A 23504-nucleotide genomic window follows, 5' to 3' on the forward strand; every position below is an offset into this window, starting at 1 on the left:
TAATTCCCCAGCCATAATGTAGTGAGGGCTGAGCTATTAGCGTGTGAGATTCCCTGAAGATCAGGCATGAAGGAAGCTGATGCCAGGCTTGGATTGACAAAGCTTGCAGCAGAAATCATGGCACAGACCAGGTTCACAACTCCCAGTCATTAAAAAGCAGAAGTATTTAAAGCTGCCTGCTTCATTGAAAAATGAATTCCTTTTGGATGTTGGTCATACTTTAATGACAGTGATCTCTGCTTCTCCGCCCCAGCCCTGAGCTGGTTTTCCGGGCTGTCATGCTGATGATCAGAGAGCCTGAAAAAGACAGGTAGATGGAGATTTCCACTCTGGGACCTTTTGGCCTTCTTACTGCTGAGTTTGTGTTTGTCTAATTTAATTTGGAGGTTCCTGGACGAGGGGCTGCCTCTAACTGCAGCTTTCAAAGTTCTCCATAGCATATGATGCTTCATTCATGATGCCTGCACTGGGTGTTAATGATGAGGGGAGAAAGGCAGCCAAAGCACTCAGCTGGAGCACTGCAATTATGATATTTAGGAACAATGCAGTGAACCAGAGCTCAGGTGAGAGGCAGGTAGCATGGGACAGTACCTCATCCATGGTGCTGAGCTCCTCACGTGGTAAAATGACAATCACAGCCTTGGCCCTTTAATGAGCACGTGAGCTCCATTTTGAAATGGGCTGTTATAGAGGAATTTGGGAGGAGGAATGGATGCTAGGATTGGTTTGCTTACAAACTCAATCCCTAAACTGATGAACCTAGCAGAGGAGTAAGAAAGAGTTAACGAGGGAAGGCGCTTATGCAGAAACACAATTCTGTTCTTGGGGAGCAATCAGTGACAACATCACAACACACATACTGTACAGCCCGCCTGATATGCCTGAGCTATGAACTTGCTCTTTGAGGTGGTAATAGTTTGGCCAGCAGCCAACAGCAGCCGCGGCAGAGCAAGCGGAAAGGGGAACTTCCACAGATAAGCTATTTTCAGCCATCGGGGCTTCTCCCTGCAAATACACAGAAGAAAAGAGTGAGCCCTACGTATGCGGTCATGTGTCCCGCTTTGGTGGATTTGGCCTATTTCTGAAGAATGGCCGTAATTCAACTTGAATTCCTTTGGATCTCAGCCAGCAAAATAGGAAGCCTTTCCCAGTGCCAGAGGAGCGGGCGAGAATTTATATGCGTAACTTAGCCGCATGGATGAAATGAAAACTCGGGGCTTGGCTGTTTCCAGGGGGAAAACCACACGTCTGGGGGGGCTTACTCAGCACATCGGTAGTTCATCCCAGGCTTCAGCCTCCATGCAATTAAATCTTTGTCTCAAATTCTGGTTAATTAGCATTAGAATTGCAGGTGGTTCTGTGAGCACCCGCACCCGGGGCTTGACAGCCTTCCTTCTCTAAAGGCTCTAAAGGCTAAAAATAGGCCCACATTGCACCTGTTGGACATATTCAGCTTTGCAGTGTAGGAGAGGCAGTGTTTGGCCAGGAGACCTTGTCCTGACTCTGCCACTGACTTCCTGTGCAAAACTTGACCAGGTCCTTTAACTTCTGTAGCATGCTTTCCCCTCCTCCCCTTCCCTGTGTATAGTGGATATACTTCGGGGGGCGGGACGAGGAAGCTTTGCAAGACTTGTAGGGCTGATGTGAGGCTTGTGCAGCAGGAATTATTATTTTATTCGACCCATTAATTTCTTTAACCAGAGCGTGGATGATTTTCACCTCTACCTCATTACTTAATAAAGAAAGCTTGGAGTCCTACTGAGTATCAGGAGCTGCCAAGGCAACTGAGATACCTTCCTGCTGTAGGAGGCGGGAGTGGAGAGTACTCTCAGACAGAGGATATTAAAGGGATCCTTTGTTTGTCCCTGTGCTAATGAGAGAGAGATAAGTACTTAGCTACAAAGCGATGGGCAGGGTAGAAGAGCTGGCCTGGACAGAGACAGGGGCAGGAGACCTCATTTAGTGTGGCCTGCATTGTACTCACTGGGTCCCTCTGCAGTCTTTTTCATGGAAGGGTTTGTTCACCCTGCACTCAGGGTACAACTGCAGCTCCTGCACATCTTTGGCGTTGGGCTCCATGGCATTGCGGCTCTGCAGCAATCAGTACCTGAGCTCTCAAGCTGAACGCTAGCTCAGGTGTATCTACCTCGGATTGCAATACAGACGGCCCCTAGGAGGGCTTTGCTGGCAGGCCCTTGTACAATGGTGTGTTGGCTTGGCCACTCTTTGTTCAGGTTTGTGGGACAGAGAACTGGAGGAGTGTCTTACTGTTCCTCCAGCTCTGTCCAGCAGCCCAAGGGTTGTCAGAAAGTGGGTCAGAAGAGTAGATCAGCATCAGCAGAAAGAGAAAAAGAGGGTGCTGACTTTAAGTCTCCAGAGAGCAGGATCCAGCCCTGATCGTGTCACTGGGACAAAGTTGAGAGCACTGTGGGAGAATCGGAAAGAGTAGGAGGCTGATCCCTCTCTTCAGCGGCCCTACTGAGAAGTAAGGAACACCAGGACATTCATGTTCACCTATGAACATCTGTGCCTGCGGTGGCCTCAACCATCAGTTATGCATAGGTCAGAGATGATTCTTCTTGGTGCAAGATAAATAGGCTGCCACCTATGTCTTCAAAAAGGTCCCTGGAGTAGGAAGGGGTTCTTTCTTCTCCAGAAAGGGTTTTAGTTTTTCTTTCATTGAAGCAAGGTATTCATAGGATCATAGGAAAATAGGGCTGGAAGGGATCTCACAAGGTCATCTTGTTCACCCCCTGCTCCCACCCCAGCCTTGGGTCCTGAGAACATCTGTGGGCTTATTCCAGAAAAACAGCCAAGTCACTTTTTCACACATGCACAGAGCAGGTTGAGCTGGGTCAAGTGGGAGGTGGTTTGCGCATTGTTGCAAAAGAGCTGTGGTGGTCCTCAGCCTTCTTAGACTCGAGGCACCCTTCAGTAGACTTGAGGCACCCCATAGAAAATGCCAGCTCTTACTTTTCACTTGTTTTAGACTACAAAAGCATACCAGAGCAGTTCTGCTGCTGCAAAGAACTCAGAAAGACTACAATGGGTCAAAATGGTTTTAACTCCATGGATACCATTCGAGTCTCCAGAGTCTAGGATAGACTCCCCGCAGAAGTGGTGCAAGCACCTATTCTGGATACGTTCAAGAAACACTTGGATGCTCACCTTGCTGGGGTCACCTGACCTCATCTGACTTCCTGCCCCTTGGGCAGGTGGTTGGACCCAATGATCTTGCGAGGTCCCATTCATCCCTAATGTCTATGAAATCTGTGATTCCTATTTGAAATCGCTGGGTTTATCTTGTGAATTGTGTCTGCACACCTAATAAGGCGGACATTGTGTGACACCTGGCTGGCAGCACCCTTAAAAGGATCTTGAGGCACCCTGGGTCAGATTCACTGCTGTAAACAGACCCATGGTGCAGCTTCATCCAACCTCTGCTGCTCTTCCCTCTCCCTGGGATGGTGCCCTGCCAGTGCAAGGCCTCCTTGGACAATGAGGGGTGCAGTGGGGAATCTCCTATCAGTCTGTATTCCCCAACTCAGCCATTGCAAAACGCTGTGCTTGACAGGTGGGAGAGTAAATATTGTCAAATCTCACTCTCTCTGACATGTGTATATTGAAAGGCTGAGTATCTGTCCATGCTGTACTGGTTTCATGCCATGTTCTTTCTGAAGCAATGAATGAACCATGTTGTATGTGGCAATGCTTTGGACCAGCTGGGTTAATTTAAAGATAAAGGCCCAGATCCTGGAAACCCCTCCTCCCCCACTTTCTTGAAAACCCTGATTGGTGCTGACAGTCCATCCTGACAGGGGCTAACAACACTGTGCCAATGGCTTCAGTCAAACTGCTTGCCAGACCCAGGGCTACAGGATCAGGCTCCAACTCTATTCATTATAAGCCACCTACTGAACTCCCAAAACCTTCCTCAGGCAAAACTTTCACTGACTTTGGGTCGAGCAAGGGCATAGGAGAAGTTGACCAAGTGCTCGGTGAGGATTATTGAGGATTGTAATGAAAGGGAAAAGGAGAGTGCGAATTAAGTGTATCGGTGCGGTTTGCTGTAGCCCTGATAAATATGGCACCCTGCCCAAGCCTTCTGTAAATCACCGGTCCCATTCGGAAAGGAGTTTTCTGAGGTAATTAATGAGCCAGTATAAAGACATTAAATGCAGAATGTGCAGTGATAGAATGGCTTGTCATTCACTGAGCCATCTTCCCCCATGTGAATAACCACAAGGGAACAAAGGCCAGCCTCCATATAGACTAAAGTGCACTATCTCTGATAGCTGGGAATGAAGTAATTCTCTGAAAATAACAAAGGCGGCAGTGAAATACATTAGTAAGCTAATTACAAGAGGGCTGTCGAAAACAGATGCTGAAAATTTAAAGCTATTATTGCAATGATTGCCAGCAGAAAAATGGGGGTTGACAACAAAAAAATTAAGACAACACAGCTCGTTTAAAATTCATTAGCCTTGGTAAATCCGGATGGCTCCCCATCTGAAGGTGGGGCCGGGGGCATATCTGTGGGCATCGCCAATGAGAAGCTTCCTTCCCTTCCCTCCAGGCTTCTGTACGCGGATGTCACCTCACCGAGGCCAAAATTAAACATGTATGAATGTGCCAACATAACAAGAAGATGCAAATTGGCCACATCCAACCTTCTTCAGATGGAAAATAGACAGGCTTCCCGCAGCTTGCTGCAGGCTGGCTCCTTCCAAAGTTTCTAGCAGTGCCTCCATCCCGCAGGCAGTGCTGTGACAACACCTTGTGTAAAAGCCTTGTTAGAGTCAGGAGGCTAGCTAGCTTGCCTTCTGCCTGCAGCGTCCCACGGCAGCCTGGAGGTCAAAGCTGCCCGAGAACCTGAGTCTCAGTGGGGTGTTAGTCAGCAAGCATCTCTGGGCCTCCACAGCAACACCGTGAATGTGAGCCATCTAACATGACTGCCACGCAGACGTACCCGAAGGGCTCAGCTCAGAAATCAGTCAGTGCAGCGGATTTAGCACAGACATGTACCAAGAAGCATGCCCAAGGCAGAGAGCCGTTCAGGCCTGTGCTAAAGCAGTGATGCTACTTGAGTACCAGGCTGTGGTGCTGAACAGCAGCCAGGGGTGGGGATGTGTCCTGGTTGGTGCCCAGGGGTTGGCCAAAGAATCCCTATAGACAAGGTCTCGGGGAGTGCCATTGCATCATAAAATCAAGAATCATAGAAGCAGAAGGGACCTGTAAGATCATCAAGTCCGGTTCCCTGCTGTGGGCAGGAAGTTATTGGGCTCAGACGAGCTCAACAAGGTGCTTGTCCAGCCTCCTCTTGAACAGGGTGATTGCACCACCTCTGTTGGGACCATGTTCCAGATTCTTGTGACCCTTACAGAGAAAGTGTTCTTTCTTATATCTAGTCTGAATTTATCCTCTATTAGCTTATGCCCGTCCTTGTCCTCCCTTGAGGTGCCATCTTGAAGAGTTGCTCCCTAGATCCCAGCATTCACCCCTGACTTCCATGGGGGCCGGATAGAGCTCTTCGCTGTTTCAGTCTCACTGTCTGGTTTTCCCTTCTGCAAGCTGTCAATGTGCTGTCCCATTGGTGTTACCTGTTGCAGCATTGCTTCAGTATCGCTACAGATTGGATCCTGCCGGTACTGGCCAAGGGCAGGGCATGCATGTGAGAGAGTGTGCTGTCCTACCATTGCAGTCAGCATTTGAGGGCGGACTTGGAAACATCCTTACTGACGGCAGCGATCTCCCTCGCGGTTGAGGATGATCACTCCCCTGGGTCAAGAGAAAGGGTTGTAAGTGGGTCCACTGATGGGTAAGAAGGCTGAGCCTAGAGCCACCGATTTTCTGGCAAACACCACTGGTGGTGGTTAAAGGGAGGGCTGGATCATGGACTTCTCCGTCGTGTTTCCTTTCCTTCCATTTCTGTCATTTTTCTGCCTTCAAGGTGAGACAGTTTTCCTCCAAGTAAGATGTACCTTCTCTCACAAGGCATCACCATGTAGCCCTGTCCTGGGCTAGGTTTTCCCAATTTGTGGTGTCAATTTGTGGTGTTCATGTTTGCCTCGAGGGTGTCCTTGAAATGTTTCCTCTGGCCTCCCGTGTGTCCTTTGTCCTTGGCTGAGTTGGGAGCATAGCAGGTGTTTCGGTAAACGTACATCAGGCACGCACATGCAGTGCCCTACGCACCGCAGCTGATGTCGACTAATCAACGCTTTCATACCAGTGGTGTTAGCGTCGGTGAGGATGCTGGCATCTGTGTGATGATCCTCTCACTTCATGCCGAGGATCTTCCGGACGTGGCACTGGCGTTCCAGTCTTTTCAGATGGTCCCTGTAAGTCACCCAAGCTTCTCAGCCCTAGAGGACACTTGGGATTCCCACAGCCTTATGCAGTAGGAGCTTTGTCTGACATCTGTACTGCACAAGCAGTCAAAATGGTAGCACAAGGCACATGGCACCGTTTGTCTTAATTGTATATGTGAGGCAGGAAGTACGCAGGGACTACCCCACTGACATCTGAATAGGGAGAACTTCCTGCTGCTGCTGTGGTTTGGGTAGCTCTTACAATCCAGTAGTTTCTAAAGGCTGACTGGACAGCTTCTCCAAGTAGGACCTCAGCACTGCCCACTCCCTTCGATGGGAATTCTAGGTGCTCAGCACCTGTTAGGATCAGGCCCTGTCTGCCTCGCAGCAAGCAAGTGAATGGCCGTAGGGATGGTGAGAGCTTGGCAGGCCGCGTTCTGCAGAAGTCTGCGCTTCGGCAAGGAGCGCTGGCCCCCTCGGTAGCAAGGCCGAGGTGCAGCTGTGCTTACGGTGCTTGGTCAGGGAGTCCCATGCTGACTCCTATGGTGTAAGAGAAGGATTCTCAACCCACAGGCCACAGGCTAGATCTGGCCCCCAGCCCCATGCCATTTGGCCCCCCGACCATGGACCTGTGTGCCAGATCAGGCATGCAGGGTGGGTGGGGTCTGATCCCATCACATGGGGCCAGGTGGGGGTAACGTGGTGCCTTAAAGCCTGATCCTGGCATGTGGGGCCAGGTGGGGGTTACATGGGACCCTGGAGCCCAGTCTTGGTGTGTGGAGGCAGTGCAGGGCCCCAGGGCCAATCCCAGTGCACGGTGCCAGGCAGAGCTGGCACAGGGGGTCCAGTCCAGCCCGTGTACTGGCCCTGTGATACTCCTCTGCCCTACAGGGACAAAAGGTTCAGTGCCACTGGTGTAAGAAAATATCCTGTTCCAGCAGGGGCCAAAGCCCCTCATGGTAGCTACTAAGCATGGGAGTAGGATACAGCTTCTGAATCAGAGCTTCCTGGACCTTAAATGCTGGAGGCTGCAAGTGGGAGAGGAACAGTGGGGAAAACCCTAGGCAGACCTAGTTCACTCTCCCTTTCAGCATCCGCTGTCTGCCTCTGTGACTCGTGAGACCAGGCAAGATGGACCTATGGTCTGACCCAGGGAATGGTAGTTTTTACGTTCTTATGGTACCACTGGGATCTCCACTGAGCTCTCTCCCCTCAGTCTTAGGCCACTGGACTCAATCTCTGGGCTGTCAGGGTGTCCTTGTACAGGCCAGCGTGACCTCTTCCATGCTCTTGCTCTGTAATGATGACAGATAACCTTGCTCTGAACTCTGTCCTCACAAGCCCCATATGCAGCTTTCCAAAGCAAATCAAGAGTTGTTTATAACATCAAATACTCCCCATTCCTTCCAGCAGCAGAGCAGGAGGACCCCAGCTTTTGTTTCACAGACAGTTGCCCAAGGATACACTAAAGACCGTCATGGGCCGGAGTGTAATTTCTTTCTGAGAAATTACTGCCATGCACCTGGCTGGGAGAGGGCCCTCCCCGTGATGCCTCTCTGCCGGGGACTTCTCCCCTGCCTCTCACCACGAGGAGGGAGCCAAAAGAGCGGTTGGGTAGTAGATTTTTCCCTGCCAAATGTGTGAAATGGAAGATGACCCTGCATGGCCTATTTATCTGTCATGCAGTCCTGTCTAGGAGGTAGTGTCAGGGTAAGCTGGCAGTGGGCAGGCAGTGGATAGGCGTTCTTTCATTTAAATGAAGACTGTGTGGTCTAGTGGAGGGGTGTCCAACATATGGCCCATGGGCCGGATCCCGCTCACAGAGGCCCATGTGGCTGGCTAAAATTGATGGCTGGGGAAAAGGGTGAGTGACTGAAACAGTAGCTCTGGTGATCATGGGGATCAGTGCCACTGCCTGCAGGTCGTTTGGTCCACAGGAAGCTTCTCAGTCTGGGTCCAGCGGTCAGGATTTGGCCTGCAGGGCCAAATGCATTTGACAGCTCTGGGTAGGGGAGAAAGCGCTGGCTGGTGATATGGGAAATTCAGGTTCTATTCCTTGATCTACAGTTGGCCTCGTTGATGTGAAACGAGTCACTTCACCTCTCTCATCTCTAAAATGGGGATCTGATATAGGTTTCTTGTGTAATGTGCGGTGAGATCTCTGTCTGCAGAGCACCAGATGGTCTTTTGCACAGGGTGCATATTTGTTAATTTTCTGCCCAGAAGTCAGCATTGCAGTGGGATGAGGTGGGGGGAACACCCGCTGGATCGCTAGAGGTGTGGATGCAGGAGCTTGCTTTCCTCTGCCCATTGGCAATTCCATAGCACACGCAGCATAACATTGCCCTGTTTGGTGCGTGATCACTGCTTCTTTTCTTCTGTGGCCCATGGATCACCTCCCTTCAGACAAAGATCTCTCAAATTCACAGGAGAGTGCTCCTGCATCAAACTTTAATGATGTGGTAGTTATTTTCCAATAAGTGAACCATAATCAATACCATAAATCTACTAAACATGCCTTAAGACTGCCAGCATGGCCTGGATGCATGCGTGTTTGTGAGAGAGAGACAGAGGGAATGAGTACATTGAAGAGAAGACCAGCAAGAGCTGAATTGTTGACCTGTCGGAGATGATGCATATGCCTATAAGTCACTATCAGGACTCAATACCCGGGCCTAAATTCTGCCCCCAGTTACATGGACAGCTCCATTATGAGACTCGCAGCTCATTAGGAAGAGAAGCAGGACCTTTCAGTGCTCCTGACCGCACTGGGAGCCTGGCAGGGAAGACCTGTCCTGAGGCAGGAGCACATGGAGCTGTTTCTTGGTCTCTATTACATTATTCCAGGGACTTTTGCAGTGCTGGTGAAGGATCCCTGTGTCCTTCAGAAAGGCTTAGCTCAGGCATTCCCTCCCTGGGCCAGCTGTGCTCTGTCTCTACCCCAGCCCTTGTCACCACCTGACTGGGTTAGACTAGTACAAAACTTGTATCCCCTGGGGCACTTGTAGTTGGCTCTTTCTCCCACTTTCTGTAGGGGCAGTCATCTGCTTGGCACCTTCCGTGATCTGGCCCAGCTGGACTTAGCCGGGGGTTTACCAAGGCAGCACAGTTGCTGGAACTTGCTTCTTTTGTTGGACAGTGGAGACATTTTGAACAGGGCCATTTGGGGCATTTCTGCGTAGAAGACAGAAATAAAATATCCCCTCTCTGGCTTTGCATCTTTGTACACGTGGGTTAAAGGACCCAGGCCTCCAGTCACTAGCTATGCACGGGGTAGTGCAGGTGGACCCACATCACCCTGGGCACCAGGAATGGTCTAGCCACGGCCTCATGGAGCCAGCTCCGCTGCCTGTATGCTGTGCTGCTCCGTGAAGGGTAGACCTTCCCTCCACTTCCGTTGGCCTGACTGTCTTGAACCAACATCACAGCTTTATGTGGTCATACTGTGCTGCATCGGCTTCAGGGTTTTGTCTGTGCAAAGGGCTGAGCTTGTATCTGATATCACAGCTTCTCAAAATCCATACACAACAGATCACCCATGGGCTTTTAAATCCCTCCTCTCCTGCTGGGGATTTTCCACCTTGCAGAGTCCTGTTGCATGCCCCTGAATTTCTCTATGTGCATTACTCTGGGACTGTCCAGTGTTGTTTTGGCCTTAGCTATGGTTATCTTAGTTTATTAGGGGTGTTCACCAGGACACCCCAAGGGATGACAGGATCAAATGATCGCGAACTCCTCTGCAACCGATTCAGGCTGGACATAAGGAAGAACTTCTTCACTGTCCAAGCTCTGAAGGTTTGGAATAGCCTGCTGCCGGAGGTGGTTCAAGCACCCACTTTGAACGCCTTCAAGACACATTTGGATGCTTATCTTGCTGCGATCCTATGATCCCTGCTGACTTCCTGCCCCTGGGGCAGGGGACTGGACTCGATGATCCTCCGGGGTCCCTTCCAGCCTGAATATCTATGAAATCTTTGAAACCTAAAATGTTATCCAGACAATGCCAGTTTCGTAACATGCTCCTCCTAACTTAGGACCCCATGGCACTTCCTGTGCTGCAGACCTCTGGGTACTGGTCCTGGTACTCCCTCAGCACCTTCTGGACTTCCCTGGAGGCAATATTAACTCCACCCCATGCTGGGCAGCATGGCTGCTTCCTGGGATGTGATGTCAGAGCGAGAGGAAATGGGCGAAAGACGAGCATGTCCATTGAAACCTGCAGGCTGGCTGGGTGCCCCAGCCTCTGCCCCTCTACATGGTAGGGGATTCCTGCAGAGGAAGAGCAAGAAGGAAACTCCCCGTGAGTTCCCTGTGCCCTGCATGGGAGAAATGCATCCAGCAAAATGTGCGGCTTATTAGAACTGCAAGAAAGACACCCTGCAAGGACCTGTCGCTCCCTGTCGACACATCGTGTCTGGCTCTGAACCTGGTTGTGATGACCCTGCAACCCTGGGTGGCTCTGGTTTTTGACCCAGAGAGCACCGGCAGGTGAAGGAGATTTGTGCTTCTGGACACAGCCAAGCCCATAGGTTACAGGGCTCAGGGCTTTCTTCTGTCCGCTCAAGCCACAAGGACTGAGGCTTGCGTGAGGGAGGAAGCTTTGTACCCCCCACGTGGATGTGAAGAAGCCCCTGTGCTGATGGGTGGTTCCCAGAGACCTTGGCGGAAGTCTAGTGACTGCATCAGGACTCCTGTGTCCTGCTGTCCCCGCAGAGCCAGTAGCTTCAGAGCACAGCCTGGCCTGGCAGTGAGGAGGGGTGCAATCCAGGGGCCTGTTTTGGGCATGCGATAGTTTTACATGGTCACGTAAGAAGCCAATAATTCCTTGCCCCAGATCAGGCAGTGCTAAGTGGTTTCTTTATTAAGCATCTGTTGCATATTTCAGCAGCTCCATCACAAGTTGGACGGTTAGAGTGCAGCACACTTGTGCTTTTCAACCTCAACCAGTGACTCCTTTTCAACTCCTCTCTTCAGGGGTTTACAACGGAGCCAGTTGTGTGTTTGTGTCCTCTCCAGGTTGAAACTGGGCATCTTTGCCTGAGAGCACCCCTGGATCTGATTTGAACTGTATTTAGATGGAATCATTTCATCCATCTTTGAAGGTAAAGAATCAGTTCTGGCATTTTTAGTGATAGAGGATCACCTAGAAGAGACAGAGGAGCCTTACTGGCAGCGCCATCATTTCTGGAGCCCTGTTCTACAGCTGTCCCTCTGAAACTCAGCCCCGCTGCCTCCAGTCTTGGAGGGCAGCAGCAAAGCTGTTGCAAACTGGAGACCGTAAGGCTGTGGTGGGTCAATGGACACTAAAACTGCCAGAAGAACCACGGTGCCTTGTGCTGTGTCTTAGAAGCTTTAGGCTTGTGTCTTCCTGGAGGTATTTTGTACTTGATGAGTCTGGTTAAAGTCAACCGGGCTGCTATCATGGAGGGGTGAAGACCTGTGAGTAGGAACTAGCAGGCTTGGCCCCTGTCCTTGTTGGAAAACACCCAACCATGGTTAGCAAGAGCAGCACCCAACAGGGCACCTGTCTGTCCTTTCTGGGGTCAGCATCGTTCACCGGTGCTGATTTACACTCAGCCAAAATGTCTCCCTAGGGTCTACCTCTCCCGAGTAATGCAGCACATTTTGTTTTCAGACCTAGAACCCAGCACGGACAATGAAGATTTGGGATTTTTAAAACCTTTTATCAGCCAACGGTGGCAAAAGGGATTTTCTTCTGTAGTGGGAGAGGCGCTGCTGCTTTCTTAATATTTCCCTCCCTTTTTAAAACAGAGAGAAAGGCGATTTTTCTTTCCCTTTAGAGGCGAGTGAAGGCCCCTGCCTCTGATACTCCTAGAGAATTAAATAGATAAATGGGCGGCGCTGTTGTTCACGCTTCACTATGCACAAAGCAGCTTGCATTCAAAACAGGGCTCCATAGCCGTTCTGCAAGAGCCTCACACAATAGCATCATTAGACACGGAGAGTGAGCTTCCAGTCGGGGAGAGGCTGTGGCCCAGCTGTGAATAGCCACTGGGCCCTTGTGAGGTGGCCTTGCTGGGGCTGCTGCTTTTTTTTAATGCATCATTAAAAGAAAAGAAAAAAGAAAAAGTGGAGAGAAGATACAGTGTCTTTTCTTAAAGACTGACTAAGCCATTCTCGTTAAGCTGGGGTCACCAAGAGGAGAGGCTCAACCCAATACAACCGGCTTCTTCCCTCGCCTCCCCATCCACCGCCCTTTTATGTCCGGCCCTTTATAGAGGCGGCTCCTCCATTCCCAGAGTGTACAGGGGAGCAAATCAAGTGACCCCTTCCAAGATAAGGATTTCTCTTTTGCAGATAAAGCGGAGTGTGTGGTTGCGAAGCCTGAACCTGCCAGCTCCTTTGAAAGCAATCCCTGAGATGGGCTGTGGGAACCCCAGGCTCTTGCGGGGAGGCTAGGGCTGGGCAGGAGTGCTGGTACCTAACGAGCCTAACTGCCGCCGAGGATTGTTTCAGCCCCGCCTGTCAGCATGAGCTCCAAGCACTTGAGATATAGGTTTAATTGGCACTTTATGCAATCGTGCCTTGGAAAAGTTCCCCGAGCTCAATTGGCTGGACTCATTCCAGAGCGTCCAGCCGCTGGATTGACTGCTTCCTCCGCAATGCCGGGGCTTCCTTGCGCGCAACACCAGTGGACCTCAGGATGCCTGGTGGATGAGGCAGAAGTGATGCTAGAAAGGGGGGTCTCCTAATCCTCAGCTGTGCAGGATTTTTCACATCTCCTTAGCAGGCCAATAAAAGACATTCACTCCACTCCCACCATGCTCCTGCCTTCTGGAGCCTCCATCGCTCCCGTCAACTCCAGTTAGACCCGCAAGGCCACAGCCAGGTCAGCACCAGCCTTGTAGGCTTGGGCATGGGTAGATGATGCCTAGTATCATGTCCGTGGCCCTTTTTACTGCTGCCATGGCAAGGAGCAGACCATCCACTGTTTGGCTTGTGGAGCACAAGGAGGAGCTTGCAGAGGCTGCTGGGGCAGGGATACAACCCCCTCTTCAGTCGAGGGAAAAGGTTCCCCCTTCGGGCAGCTGCGGTTTTACGTCAGCGCTCCAGGCAGGACTACGCTTTAAGGGAATCTGCTTGCCACTGACTTATTGTGCAACACTGGGCAAAACATTTAATCTCTCGCCTCTGGCATCTTGTCTAGACAAGGGACACAATGTTAACGACCATCCCTTGTAAAGGAGGTTGAGAACCAACAAAAAGCTGTGGACAGGGCAGATCCGGGGGGCTGCATGGGTGCACTCACACCCACCTCTGATTCCTGCTCCAGCCAAAGTATAAAACCAACTCCCCAGGAGAGGCAGCAACCTGTCTAGTCAGGCAGTGCCGAGGGAGACAATTGACTTCAAGGCTCATTACAGTCTACCTGATCCCTTCTCAACTCTGCATTCCACAGGTGTTAGTGACCCTTTTTTCTTTTTTTAATGGGCTTGAGGGTCCACCAAATCAAGCCATCCCTTCTTCTGTTCTGCTGCCTGTTAGCTGCTCCCGGTAATGAAGCTCCTATTCTACAGCCCCGCAGATTGTTTTTAACTCATTGCAATGAAGTCATATTTGTTTTTGCTTCAATCTTCAACTGAATAATACAGCCAGAAGGCCCCTAGCATATTAGTACTGCTTCTAGTTCATTTCTAACTGGAGAAAAATGTGTTATTTTATACATGATGGTGCATCTCACCACCTGCACTCCCCTTTTCCAAATTCTAGATCTGCCCAGGGCTGTGGATAAGCACTGTGTAGTAAGAGTTTTCTCCTTGTTTTTAAGCTCACGGTTGCCCTGCAATTATACCACTTCTGGAGCAGTTCTGTGGACAGGTCTTCGTTTGAGGTGAGAGTAGATGGAGATTTTGGGAAGCAGCTTGAAAGCAGCTTCCCTTTGGGGGCATCATTTTGTAGACAGTTGGACTCCAAGGGTGGCTAGCAGTGCACAGTTACCCTTGGAGTCCAACTCAATAGCTTATTCTTCACGCGGTTCTGGAAAGCAATAGCATTGTTGCATTATATTATAAGCAACTCAGAGGGTTTTTCCCATCTGAAGTCATTTAAAAACAAAGAAAAACTCATTATAGCACAAACTGGGCTTCCTCAGTAGTCTCTAAACACTGCAATTTTTACTGTACAGTTAGACTAGTTTCTCTCGTCCCTCATCCCCACACCTGTGTCTACCCTTGATAATAATGTTTGTATTTTAACGATACAACAGGCCTGGGATATGCTTTGACAAACTGAGCTAATGTTTTGTTTGTTTCTCTTTCTTTTTTTTTTCTTTTTTACATCAAATCTAGGTCAATCTCCTGCTTAGCACTAATGCTCTGCTGAACAAAAAAGGATTAGCCACTAATGGTTTCAATTTAGTTTTTCATGGAGTAAAGAAAAATTAATTCGATACCTATTTTCATTTTTATTACATCAGACTTTCTGTGGCATCTGTTCATCAGGAGAGTGTATTTACTTTTCGATTAGGAGAGACCGAGCAAACTTGTTTGCCATAATAAATCCTCTGTGAATATGGATGAGGTCAAGATCTGCTTTTTACCTGTGGGATGCTGCTGGCTTAGTGCAGAGCTGTGTCTTCAGGACTTTCCCCTGGGACCCCTGTGGCAGGAGAGGTTTGAGTACAGGAAGACTGTCTGCTTCATCACAATCACATAGCCACCTTGTAGCCAGGGAACCAACATGGAAAGTGGGAATCAAGGTTACCCTGGGTTTAGGAAGCAGTTGCAAAGAGTAGTTCCTCTCATTAAAACTGCAGGGGGGCAGAGTGTAAGTTAGGAGGAGGTTCCCCTTCTCTCACCCCTGGGGATGTCAGTGCCAGAGCCATTTTGGAAGAGCAGTGCCACTTTCCAGAACCGCCAGCACCACGCTTTGGTTTCTGGGACTAATTTGGTGTTCTAGCCCTGCCCTTTGCACAGGCTGCGAGAATAGCTGCGTTTAGCTCAGGCACCACTCTTCCCTGAGAGTGTCTGTGTGGGGATTTTAGTGCCCGGTAAGCAAGGATATGAATTTATGGCAGACCAGCGCTCAACATTGGTTTGTGAGCTATCTTGCCACAGAGACACTGAGGAAAGTTAATCTGAAGTAATTTTACTCTGGATGTGGAATAAGTCAAGTTGAGAGGACCATGTCTTTAATTCTGAATGAGTGTGTCTACACAGCAGTTGGATGGTGGTATAGCCAACCTGCTTTAAATCCCCCTAGTGAATGTGGGTTGACTTTCCTGTGTGTCCATGTAGAGACAAGACCATGCTGACAATAGGTGTACCCACACAGGGAGATACTGCGGGGTAGTTAGTATGCTGTCAATTCATACCCAGACCTTCTACGCGGTCCTCTTGGTGTAGACAAGCTGTCAGTGCAATCCTGCTCACAGAGAGAGAGAATCCCATCCTGTACCAGCCCACTCCTCCTTATGACCCTCTCTGCGCTGGCTGGACCACACAAATCACAGACCAAAAGTGGCATTCAGTGGGCGCATCTACATGTTCATTAATGCACCTTAGTTACTGCGGATTTAATTTAGTATTTGCCTAATGAAACACTGACTAAGTGTGCAGTGATCCTAGTTACTGCACAGTACTGCCAGCGCATGGTTATTTTGTGACACTTACTGCGCATTAGCCTAAGAGCACTGATCAGTAGCCTATTAGCAGTTTTTGACTGCCATGCTACTGTGCAGTAGGTGCAAGGTGGCTAGTATTCACTTCGGATTCGGCTGATTCGGGGGGCAGTGATTCGATTTGGTGATTCAAATCACTGTACCAAATTGATGGGACCAAATCTGATTTGGAGATTCGGCTGCTACTGAATCAGCCAAATCTCCAAATCACACAGGCCCCATCCCCTGCCCACTCAAAGTGGCTGCCCTGCCCAGCCCCAGCTCCCAGCTCTTTTAATAAAAAAGCCCTGATTCACCAGCTCCTGCCTGGTGGGGGGGGGATCCCCACTGCCCCCCACTGCCCCATGCCATGTGGAGGGCTCTGCCACATGCCCCCTGAACCCTGCCGGCTCACTCAGCCCTCGCCATGGCTTCTCCATCCACCCCAGCTCCCAGCCCTTTAGAAAAAAACAAAAAAGGCCGGGCTCACTGGCTACTTTCCAGTGGGGGACGATCCCCACTGCCCTGTGCTGCAGCAGCTGGTGGGACTGGGGGGGTGGTTTATTATTCTTAAAGGGCCGGAGCTGGGGCTGGCAGGGCAGCTGTGGTGGGGCTGGGAGAGTGGGCAGAGGTCATGGGGGCTTGTGGCAGAGCCCCCTACTCAGTGTGAGGCAGTGGGACTTGCCCCCCCCCACCGGGCAGCCCCCAGTGAATTGGGGCTTTTTTTTAAAAGGCCTGGAGCTGGGGTGGGCGGGGCAGCCATGGGAGGGCTGGGGGAGTGGGTGGGGGTTGAGGTGCTCAGGGAGGCTGGGGGAGCAGGCAGGGGATGAGGCCTGGCAGGGGATGAGGCCTGGCAGGGCTCCCACCATGGTCCTCTCTCCCCTTCTCCAGCCCTCCCTCCCCTGCCCCTTACTTACCAGTTCCGAGTTCAGCTCCAGCTGCCTGCTGCAGTGGGCAGGGACTGCCCAAATCATCAAAGATCTCCAAATCTTTTCTGAATCGATTCAGAGAGCTTCAAATCAATTTGGACCTTTAAATTGGTCCCCTGATTTGATTTGGATTTGGAGATTTGGCCACTGAATCGGGCCAAATCTCCTCCGAATTGAATAGGCACCTGAAGCTTCGCACAGCCTTACTGTGTAGTTTTATTAGGCTAACGCGCAGTAAACGTCTCATGTAGATGCACCTAGTTGTGGGAGTCACCGGGCCCTAGTGTCTGGTAGCAGCCCTGAGACCTTTCGCATCACGGCCATGTTCTGGAGAGAGAGACATCACCTCAGGTTTTAGACCTGACTCTGCCTATGGTGGTGTATTTCCCTGGGAGGGGAGGACTCCACATCTGTCTATACGTGCTGTGTTAGGACATGGGTGTGCAGTAGGCTGGGCTGGGACATTCTAGTGCACTACGGTCTTAATGTGGGTCCTCCTCACCGAATGCTGCCTTTCATACCCCACAGGGAGCTGAGCCATAGGAGACCTTAGCAGGAAATAAACCCATGCACACACATTCTCAGTGCAGATTAACGAACCCAGGCAGCAAGTCCCATTCATCCGCTCTTCCTCCGATGGTTGTCCTGGGGAGGCTGGACAGACAGATGGAGTTCGACAACGCAGATCCATTAGACAGGTTCTCCCTGCGTGGGGAGATTAAGAGCCCAAGCGAATATTCTGGTTGCATGCATTTATTTAAAAAAAATAATTACGTACATTTGCATACAAATTAGATCCTTCCCTCAGGCTCCTGGCAAAAGGCCAGTGCCGCCATTGGTGCTGTGAAGTTTGGGCAGCCCTGTTCCTAGTGTATGTTTAAGCAATTAAGCCCCTCTGATAATGAAAGCTTGGGTGGTTCCTGGTAAAAGAGAAAAGAAAGCTAGAGCTCAAGTGTCTGAGGTAGGTACAGGCAGGTGGGAAGCATGGAGCATCCTATGGGTAGCAACAGAGATTTTCTTCCCTTGATTGGTGGCCATCAAGCCATCAGTTTTCCAACTCTCTCCCCTTTGTGATTTATTTCCAGGTAGGAAACCATGTTCCAGTGATTCTTCACAGTTAACTCAGCTGCTAGTTAGACAAGCTCCAGTGAAACCTTTGTCTTTTAATGGTAAACAAAGTTGCAAACCTGCTTTAAAAATCACATTTTGCAGATCAACACATTAATTTTTAATGCAGCTTTGGGACACCAGCTGTCTTGGCAAGGGTCATGGTGTTTCCTAGGCATTTAACATAAAACCATGCTTCAAAGCCACGTTATAGGGTCGTTGAAGAGTAATATTTTACTTAACATCCTGCTAACTGAATAATTTATAGCTTCTCATGTTTTATTCATAGGAAATATTAATACTAGTGTCTTTAAGAGTAGAGGTTATCACTGCAATTTTAACTTTAAGAGATGATATTAATGAAATAAAGAAACGAGCATGCATTTTTCTACCTACAGCTGTTTTCATTCACACTTTGCTGTCCACAGTCATCCCTACAGCATGGAAAAATTTCCCATCCACAAGGAAGCTTGGCCCAGGCATTTGGATTTGGGAGTATTTTGCTGTATTATTTAACTTTGTGCAGTTCCTGATAACTCATGGTTCCCCAGTGGCTAGTCCAGGGGTATTAATTATACAGTGCTCATACCTTAGTGCCTGGTGCCCAGCTATCAGGTTTTGGGTACTCGCATCAGATTTAGAGTACTCTTCTTTTGGTGGCTGGTGGCCTATCGGGATTGTAAAGCTTTTTGAGGTAGTGGGCTGTCTTCTTTCTAAGTATCTGTACAGCATGTGTTCCTGATCCCCAATTCAGCCCTTCCATCATACAACTAATATGAAAAATGAAGTCCTAGATCATAGGAAAGTCGGGCTGGAAGGGACCTTCTGAGGTCATCTATTCCAGCCCCCTGCTCAAGGGAGAATCATCCCCGACTAAACCACCCCAGCCAAAGTGTCTGTCCAACCCCCTCTTGAACATTTCCAGATTCTACCACCTCTCTGGGCAGGCTGTTGCAGCGCCTTACCACCCTCAGTCAGAAAGCTCCTCCTAATCTCCAACCTCAGTTTCCTCTGCTGCAGCCTGGGTATCTTGGTTTCTTTTAGCCTCAGGGCCGGATTTTGCACTTACCGACTGGGAGACCCTAATTTAGGGAAACGTCAGTCATTTGAACAGTATGAAAATATCAGAGAAAGGCACCACTTTTCCAGGCATGGCTGAAGGCTGGTTTTATTGTCTCTCACTTGGGCTGACACCTAGGGAAGGGATGTTAACCAGAGCAAAGCCAGGGAACCCCCTGAGAGAAGGTACTTGTCTCTGGGTTTCTGCTGAAGCAAGGGATCCCCAGGCCACCCGCCATTATACCTCACCCCCATTTTGGAGGTGGCACTGCCTTGACTTAGCCCTGATGGCCCTTATTTCCACGGGGCTTGGAGCTAGGCCCTCTCCTGGTATTCTTCCCCAAGCTGGTGGGTTTTCCAGTGATCCCTCCGTTCCCATTTGCCTTAGCCATCGGGTGCCCTGCCCTTGTTCATGTGAGGAGCAAACCAGTTTCCTTCCAAGTTGGAGAAGGTCGGTTGCCTGCTGCCCTCTCTGTATTGGAAGCAGAGCGCATGGCACTGCTTTTGGAGGCCAAGCTCCCTGCCCAGCGGGTTTCACATTACACAGAGGCCGGCTGTAATCAGGGTGTACGAGCCATGCGGTGAGCTGCTGGGCGCAGGGAATGGTGGTTTGGGTGTTTGAGCTATCTCTCAAAGGCCATCTGGCAGGTGAAATCCACTCGCACTTGAAGCAAAATGGTTATTAATGAAATGCTTAGTGCCAGAGAGCAAGATCTAAGCTCAACCTTCCCCACCCTTCGCCGGGGCTTTGCTCCTCGGTGTCATACAATCAGCTGAACAAATGCGTGACGAGAAAGTTGAGGCTGCTGATAGGGAGTGGGTTAATGCAGTCCATATTTAATGCATGAATGCTAATAGCAGGCTCCCAGCTGCCTGAGTCCAACGGGAATCTGCAATGAGTGATGAAGCCACCCTGATGTCTCCCTAGCTTGTTTCCTAGCCGAGGCACCTTTTTTACCCCATGCCACCTGCAAAAAGAGGCAAGAGGCTGTTTTAAGGAGGGAGAGAAGTCTTTCTTAGGGCTGGGAAGGCAGAATTAGAGGGCAGAAGGGTGGTTCTTGAATCTCATCTTGTCTGGTAAGTTGAGGGATTTTCCTGTGCGTGTGGTACTGAAAATGAATCATGAGCTAAATAAGTGCTGGGCTGTTTATTAGCCCGGGATATGGTTATTGTGGAGTCAACAAGCAGCACCTTCCAATTAATTAATAGTAATAATTACTGTATTATTTATGTCTTGCTAACAGCATGCCAGGCACTTTGCACACAATGATTATTGCTATTAGTGCATGCTGAATCGGGATGGTTTTTCTTCTCCTTCCCTGAATGCTTTGCAATTTGTCCTTTCCTACCAGCTGGCTGGAATGAGAAGCCAAGGCAGCCATGTGTATTGTGGGCATGTGGGGGCTAACCCAGAGAGGTCCTGAGTGCTTTCTGGTAATATCAGGCCTGCTGGATGCTCAGGGGCAGATTGGGGGTGTACAGTGCCCCGCAGAAGTGGGGTCTGTGGTGATTCAGTTCTACAAGGAGCAAAAATGAGCAGTGCAGGAAGATGCAGGTGTCTGGTTATGGAGAGGTGATATGGAAGTGGGAGATGATGGTTTTCACTTCTTACCTTCCACTTTAGTGGCGCTGGAGGTGATGTGGACCTTGTCCACAGCAGTGACCACAAGACAGAAACCCACTACTGTTTGTTAAACTTGCTCTCTGCAGCAGTGTCCCTGGTTCCCTGTAATGCTACCACTGGATTCCTTGATGTGCACATGCCCCCTCTCACCATGTCCTGGCCTTCTCTCCATTCCTGTGGAGCATGGTAACATCTTATGAATGAATCTGCGTTGGATCCTTTTCTGGATGACCACAACATGCTATAAGATACAGCATTGTGCCAGGAGCTTGGGATGCTCAGTAGAAGTGTTTACCCATTAGCTTGCTTAAAGGGCCCCTCAGAAGCAGCATTCCCTTTATATGTAATTTTTGCTTGGCAGGCAGACAGGAAGGCCAGACAAAGCTCAGGCTTAACGGCATCAGCTTTATGGTCTGGTGATTGAAATGACAGAGGTGCTGGGTCTTGCAGTGCTAGCACCATCAAGGAAGACCTGTTGCTGGTGTTTTGACTGTGCTGTTGCAGTGTCCTGGGGGTTTCTCTGGACTCCCAGCCAGGACTCCCTGGAGTGACTGCTGAGTGAATTCTTGTCTGATTGAGGCAACTCACTCTTCTACACTTCTTTGGTTTCAGTCAGGGCTACTCAAGGCAAAATTTGGCCTGTTATCATTAGGTTGTTGGGTGTCTGCAATAGGTTTGTTACTTGTATAGTACTGAATAGGAGGCTTCTGCTGCTATCGGGGCATGGGGCAAATAGGCACTAAAACTAGCACTGGGAGTTGAGGAAGGATCACTAGCAATGTTGGGACCTGTTTCTATCATTCCAAGCCTTACTTTACTGTGGTTGTAATCGATCCTTTTGTGGTGCTGGAAAGCAGGAACTGGAAATGAGCTGAGGCTGCCTGTGTCAAGCAGAGGTTCAGAATCAACTCCCAGGAAAAGTTCTTCCAGCTTGTTCTGTAAGCCTTTCCAATGCAGAAATAACAACTGAGTTAATGCCATAGTGAAGCCATATACACAACAAGGATGGCTGTGGGTGGTGGGCTTGAAAGGTCCTCACAGCAGTGGAATGAAAAGAGCCTAGGAACAAGATGCTTATTTTCTACTATTAGGCCTGATCCAAAACCCACTGAAATCAGTAGTATAGACTGTCAGTGAATGCTACTGCAGTGTTGCAGCATCCTTCTCGATGCTATGATAACAGAGGCACTTGCAAGCTTCATTGCTGAGTGGAGATGTTTCTCCTTTCAGTTTAAGTAAGATTTAGGCATGCGAATGCACAGCTTCTAAGCACTGCTGCTTCTTTATCCCAAGGGAGCGGGTACATATTCAGGTGGGATCAAGCAAGCTCCAGCTGTATTTTTGGCAACTTCGTTGCATCACCTCACCTAATTGTTGACTCCTGGGTGCTGAAGTCATTGATAGCCCGGTCACCAAGGTCACTGCAACCTTTGTTGGCAGTGCTGTTTCTTAGTCTGGATCTCACCTGCCCCTGTTTTTTCCCTTCTCTTTCAGCTATGTCCGACTTCCACATTCACCCACAGAATGCAGTTGTGGAAGAAGGAGGCATCGCACGGTTCCAGTGTCAGATCCATGGGTTACCGGAGCCTGTAATCTTGTGGCAAAAGAATCGTGTCCCCATCAGTACAGATAACAAAAGGTAAGAGGCACACAGATGACTTACCACGTGCAGTTTCTCTCTGCACCCACACACCACACACATGTTGGAAACAGGTCACAGCATCATAGAAAATGAGGTTTGGAAGGAACCTCAGGGGGTCACATCTAGTCCAGCCCCCTGCTCAAAGCAGAAACAGCCCCATCTAGGTCATCCCAGCCAAGGCTTTGTTGAGCTGGTTCTTAAAAACCTCCAAGGATGGAGATTCCACCATGTCTCTGGATAACCTGTTCCAGGTCAGCCAAATTCATTCTTGTAAGACCAGTGAGATGGAAAGGTCTCTCTCCTGCCTGGCTCCATGGAAGTCACTGTCCTTCTGTCATGAAAAGACAGCTGTAATATATCTTATAGGCTCCATAGAATCCTTTAGGCTTAGAGATGTGTTGAATTAATGCATCCCATGGCCACACTGTTTCAGCCTTTTCCCAGCTGACACTGATTTTTCTTCAGGGCTCTCTGGTAGAGGAGAGATTCAATGCAACCCTCACTGCAGGTTGATCTTCCTGTGCTAGGAGCCCTCCATCAGGTTCCGTGCAGGACCCGACTGACCAGCCCACGCTGCATGTCCTGTCCCATCTTTGCTTTGGCTCAAGGGGTGTGAATTTGCCTTTTGCTGCTGAGCCAAAGTCAAAGGGACAAGTTATGTGAGCAGCAGCCTGGTGCTAGGAGGCCCTTTGAGGAGTTCAAGTCTAACCTCATCAGAAGTCTCTGAGCTCCCTTTTGATATGGTGCCTTGTCAATAATGAGATGAACAGACGGATCCTCCTCCTAAAACCTATTTAGTTTTCCTATTCAACCAGCCTTTAAAAAAACAACCAAACTCATTTCCCCTCCTCCCTCATAACCCTGAAATCCCCCCTCCTTAATTCTTTTTTTGACAGGTCCCTCCCTTTGCTTAGGAAACAGTTTGATCTTCCAAGATTTGGCAGAAAATGAGGGGGCAGATGGGAGGGCACGTAACAGGAAAGGAATGACATGCTATCTGCAGCCTATGACAGCCACGGCTGCTTCTGATCAGCCCCTAAACAAGACTTCCTGGAGAGCGTGGATCCTAGCACACCTTCTTCACAATTCGCTGTCTGCTTAGGAGGAAGAGATGCAATGAGGAATCAGCAGAGATTTTTTTCTCTGAAGGCCCCTGGTCTCAATATGTCAAAAGGAAGCTTGGTGCTTGAGAGGATAAAGCAAGATGCAGAAGAAC

General features: G+C 49.6%; 1 protein-coding gene across 1 annotated transcript in view; it reads left to right on the forward strand.

Moving 5' to 3' along the window:
• Positions 1-23504, forward strand: part of IGDCC3 (immunoglobulin superfamily DCC subclass member 3) — a 180481-nt gene that overhangs the window by 75352 nt on the left and 81625 nt on the right. Inside the window, exon 3 of the mRNA XM_090029075.1 lies at positions 22141-22285. Coding sequence (XP_089885201.1) covers positions 22141-22285 — 145 coding nt within the window. The remainder of the gene's footprint in view (positions 1-22140; positions 22286-23504) is intronic.

Source organism: Crocodylus siamensis, chromosome 15 (assembly GCF_052110815.1).
Source record: "Crocodylus siamensis isolate JL-2025a chromosome 15, ASM5211081v1, whole genome shotgun sequence".
In the NCBI taxonomy this organism is placed as follows: domain Eukaryota; kingdom Metazoa; phylum Chordata; order Crocodylia; family Crocodylidae; genus Crocodylus; species Crocodylus siamensis.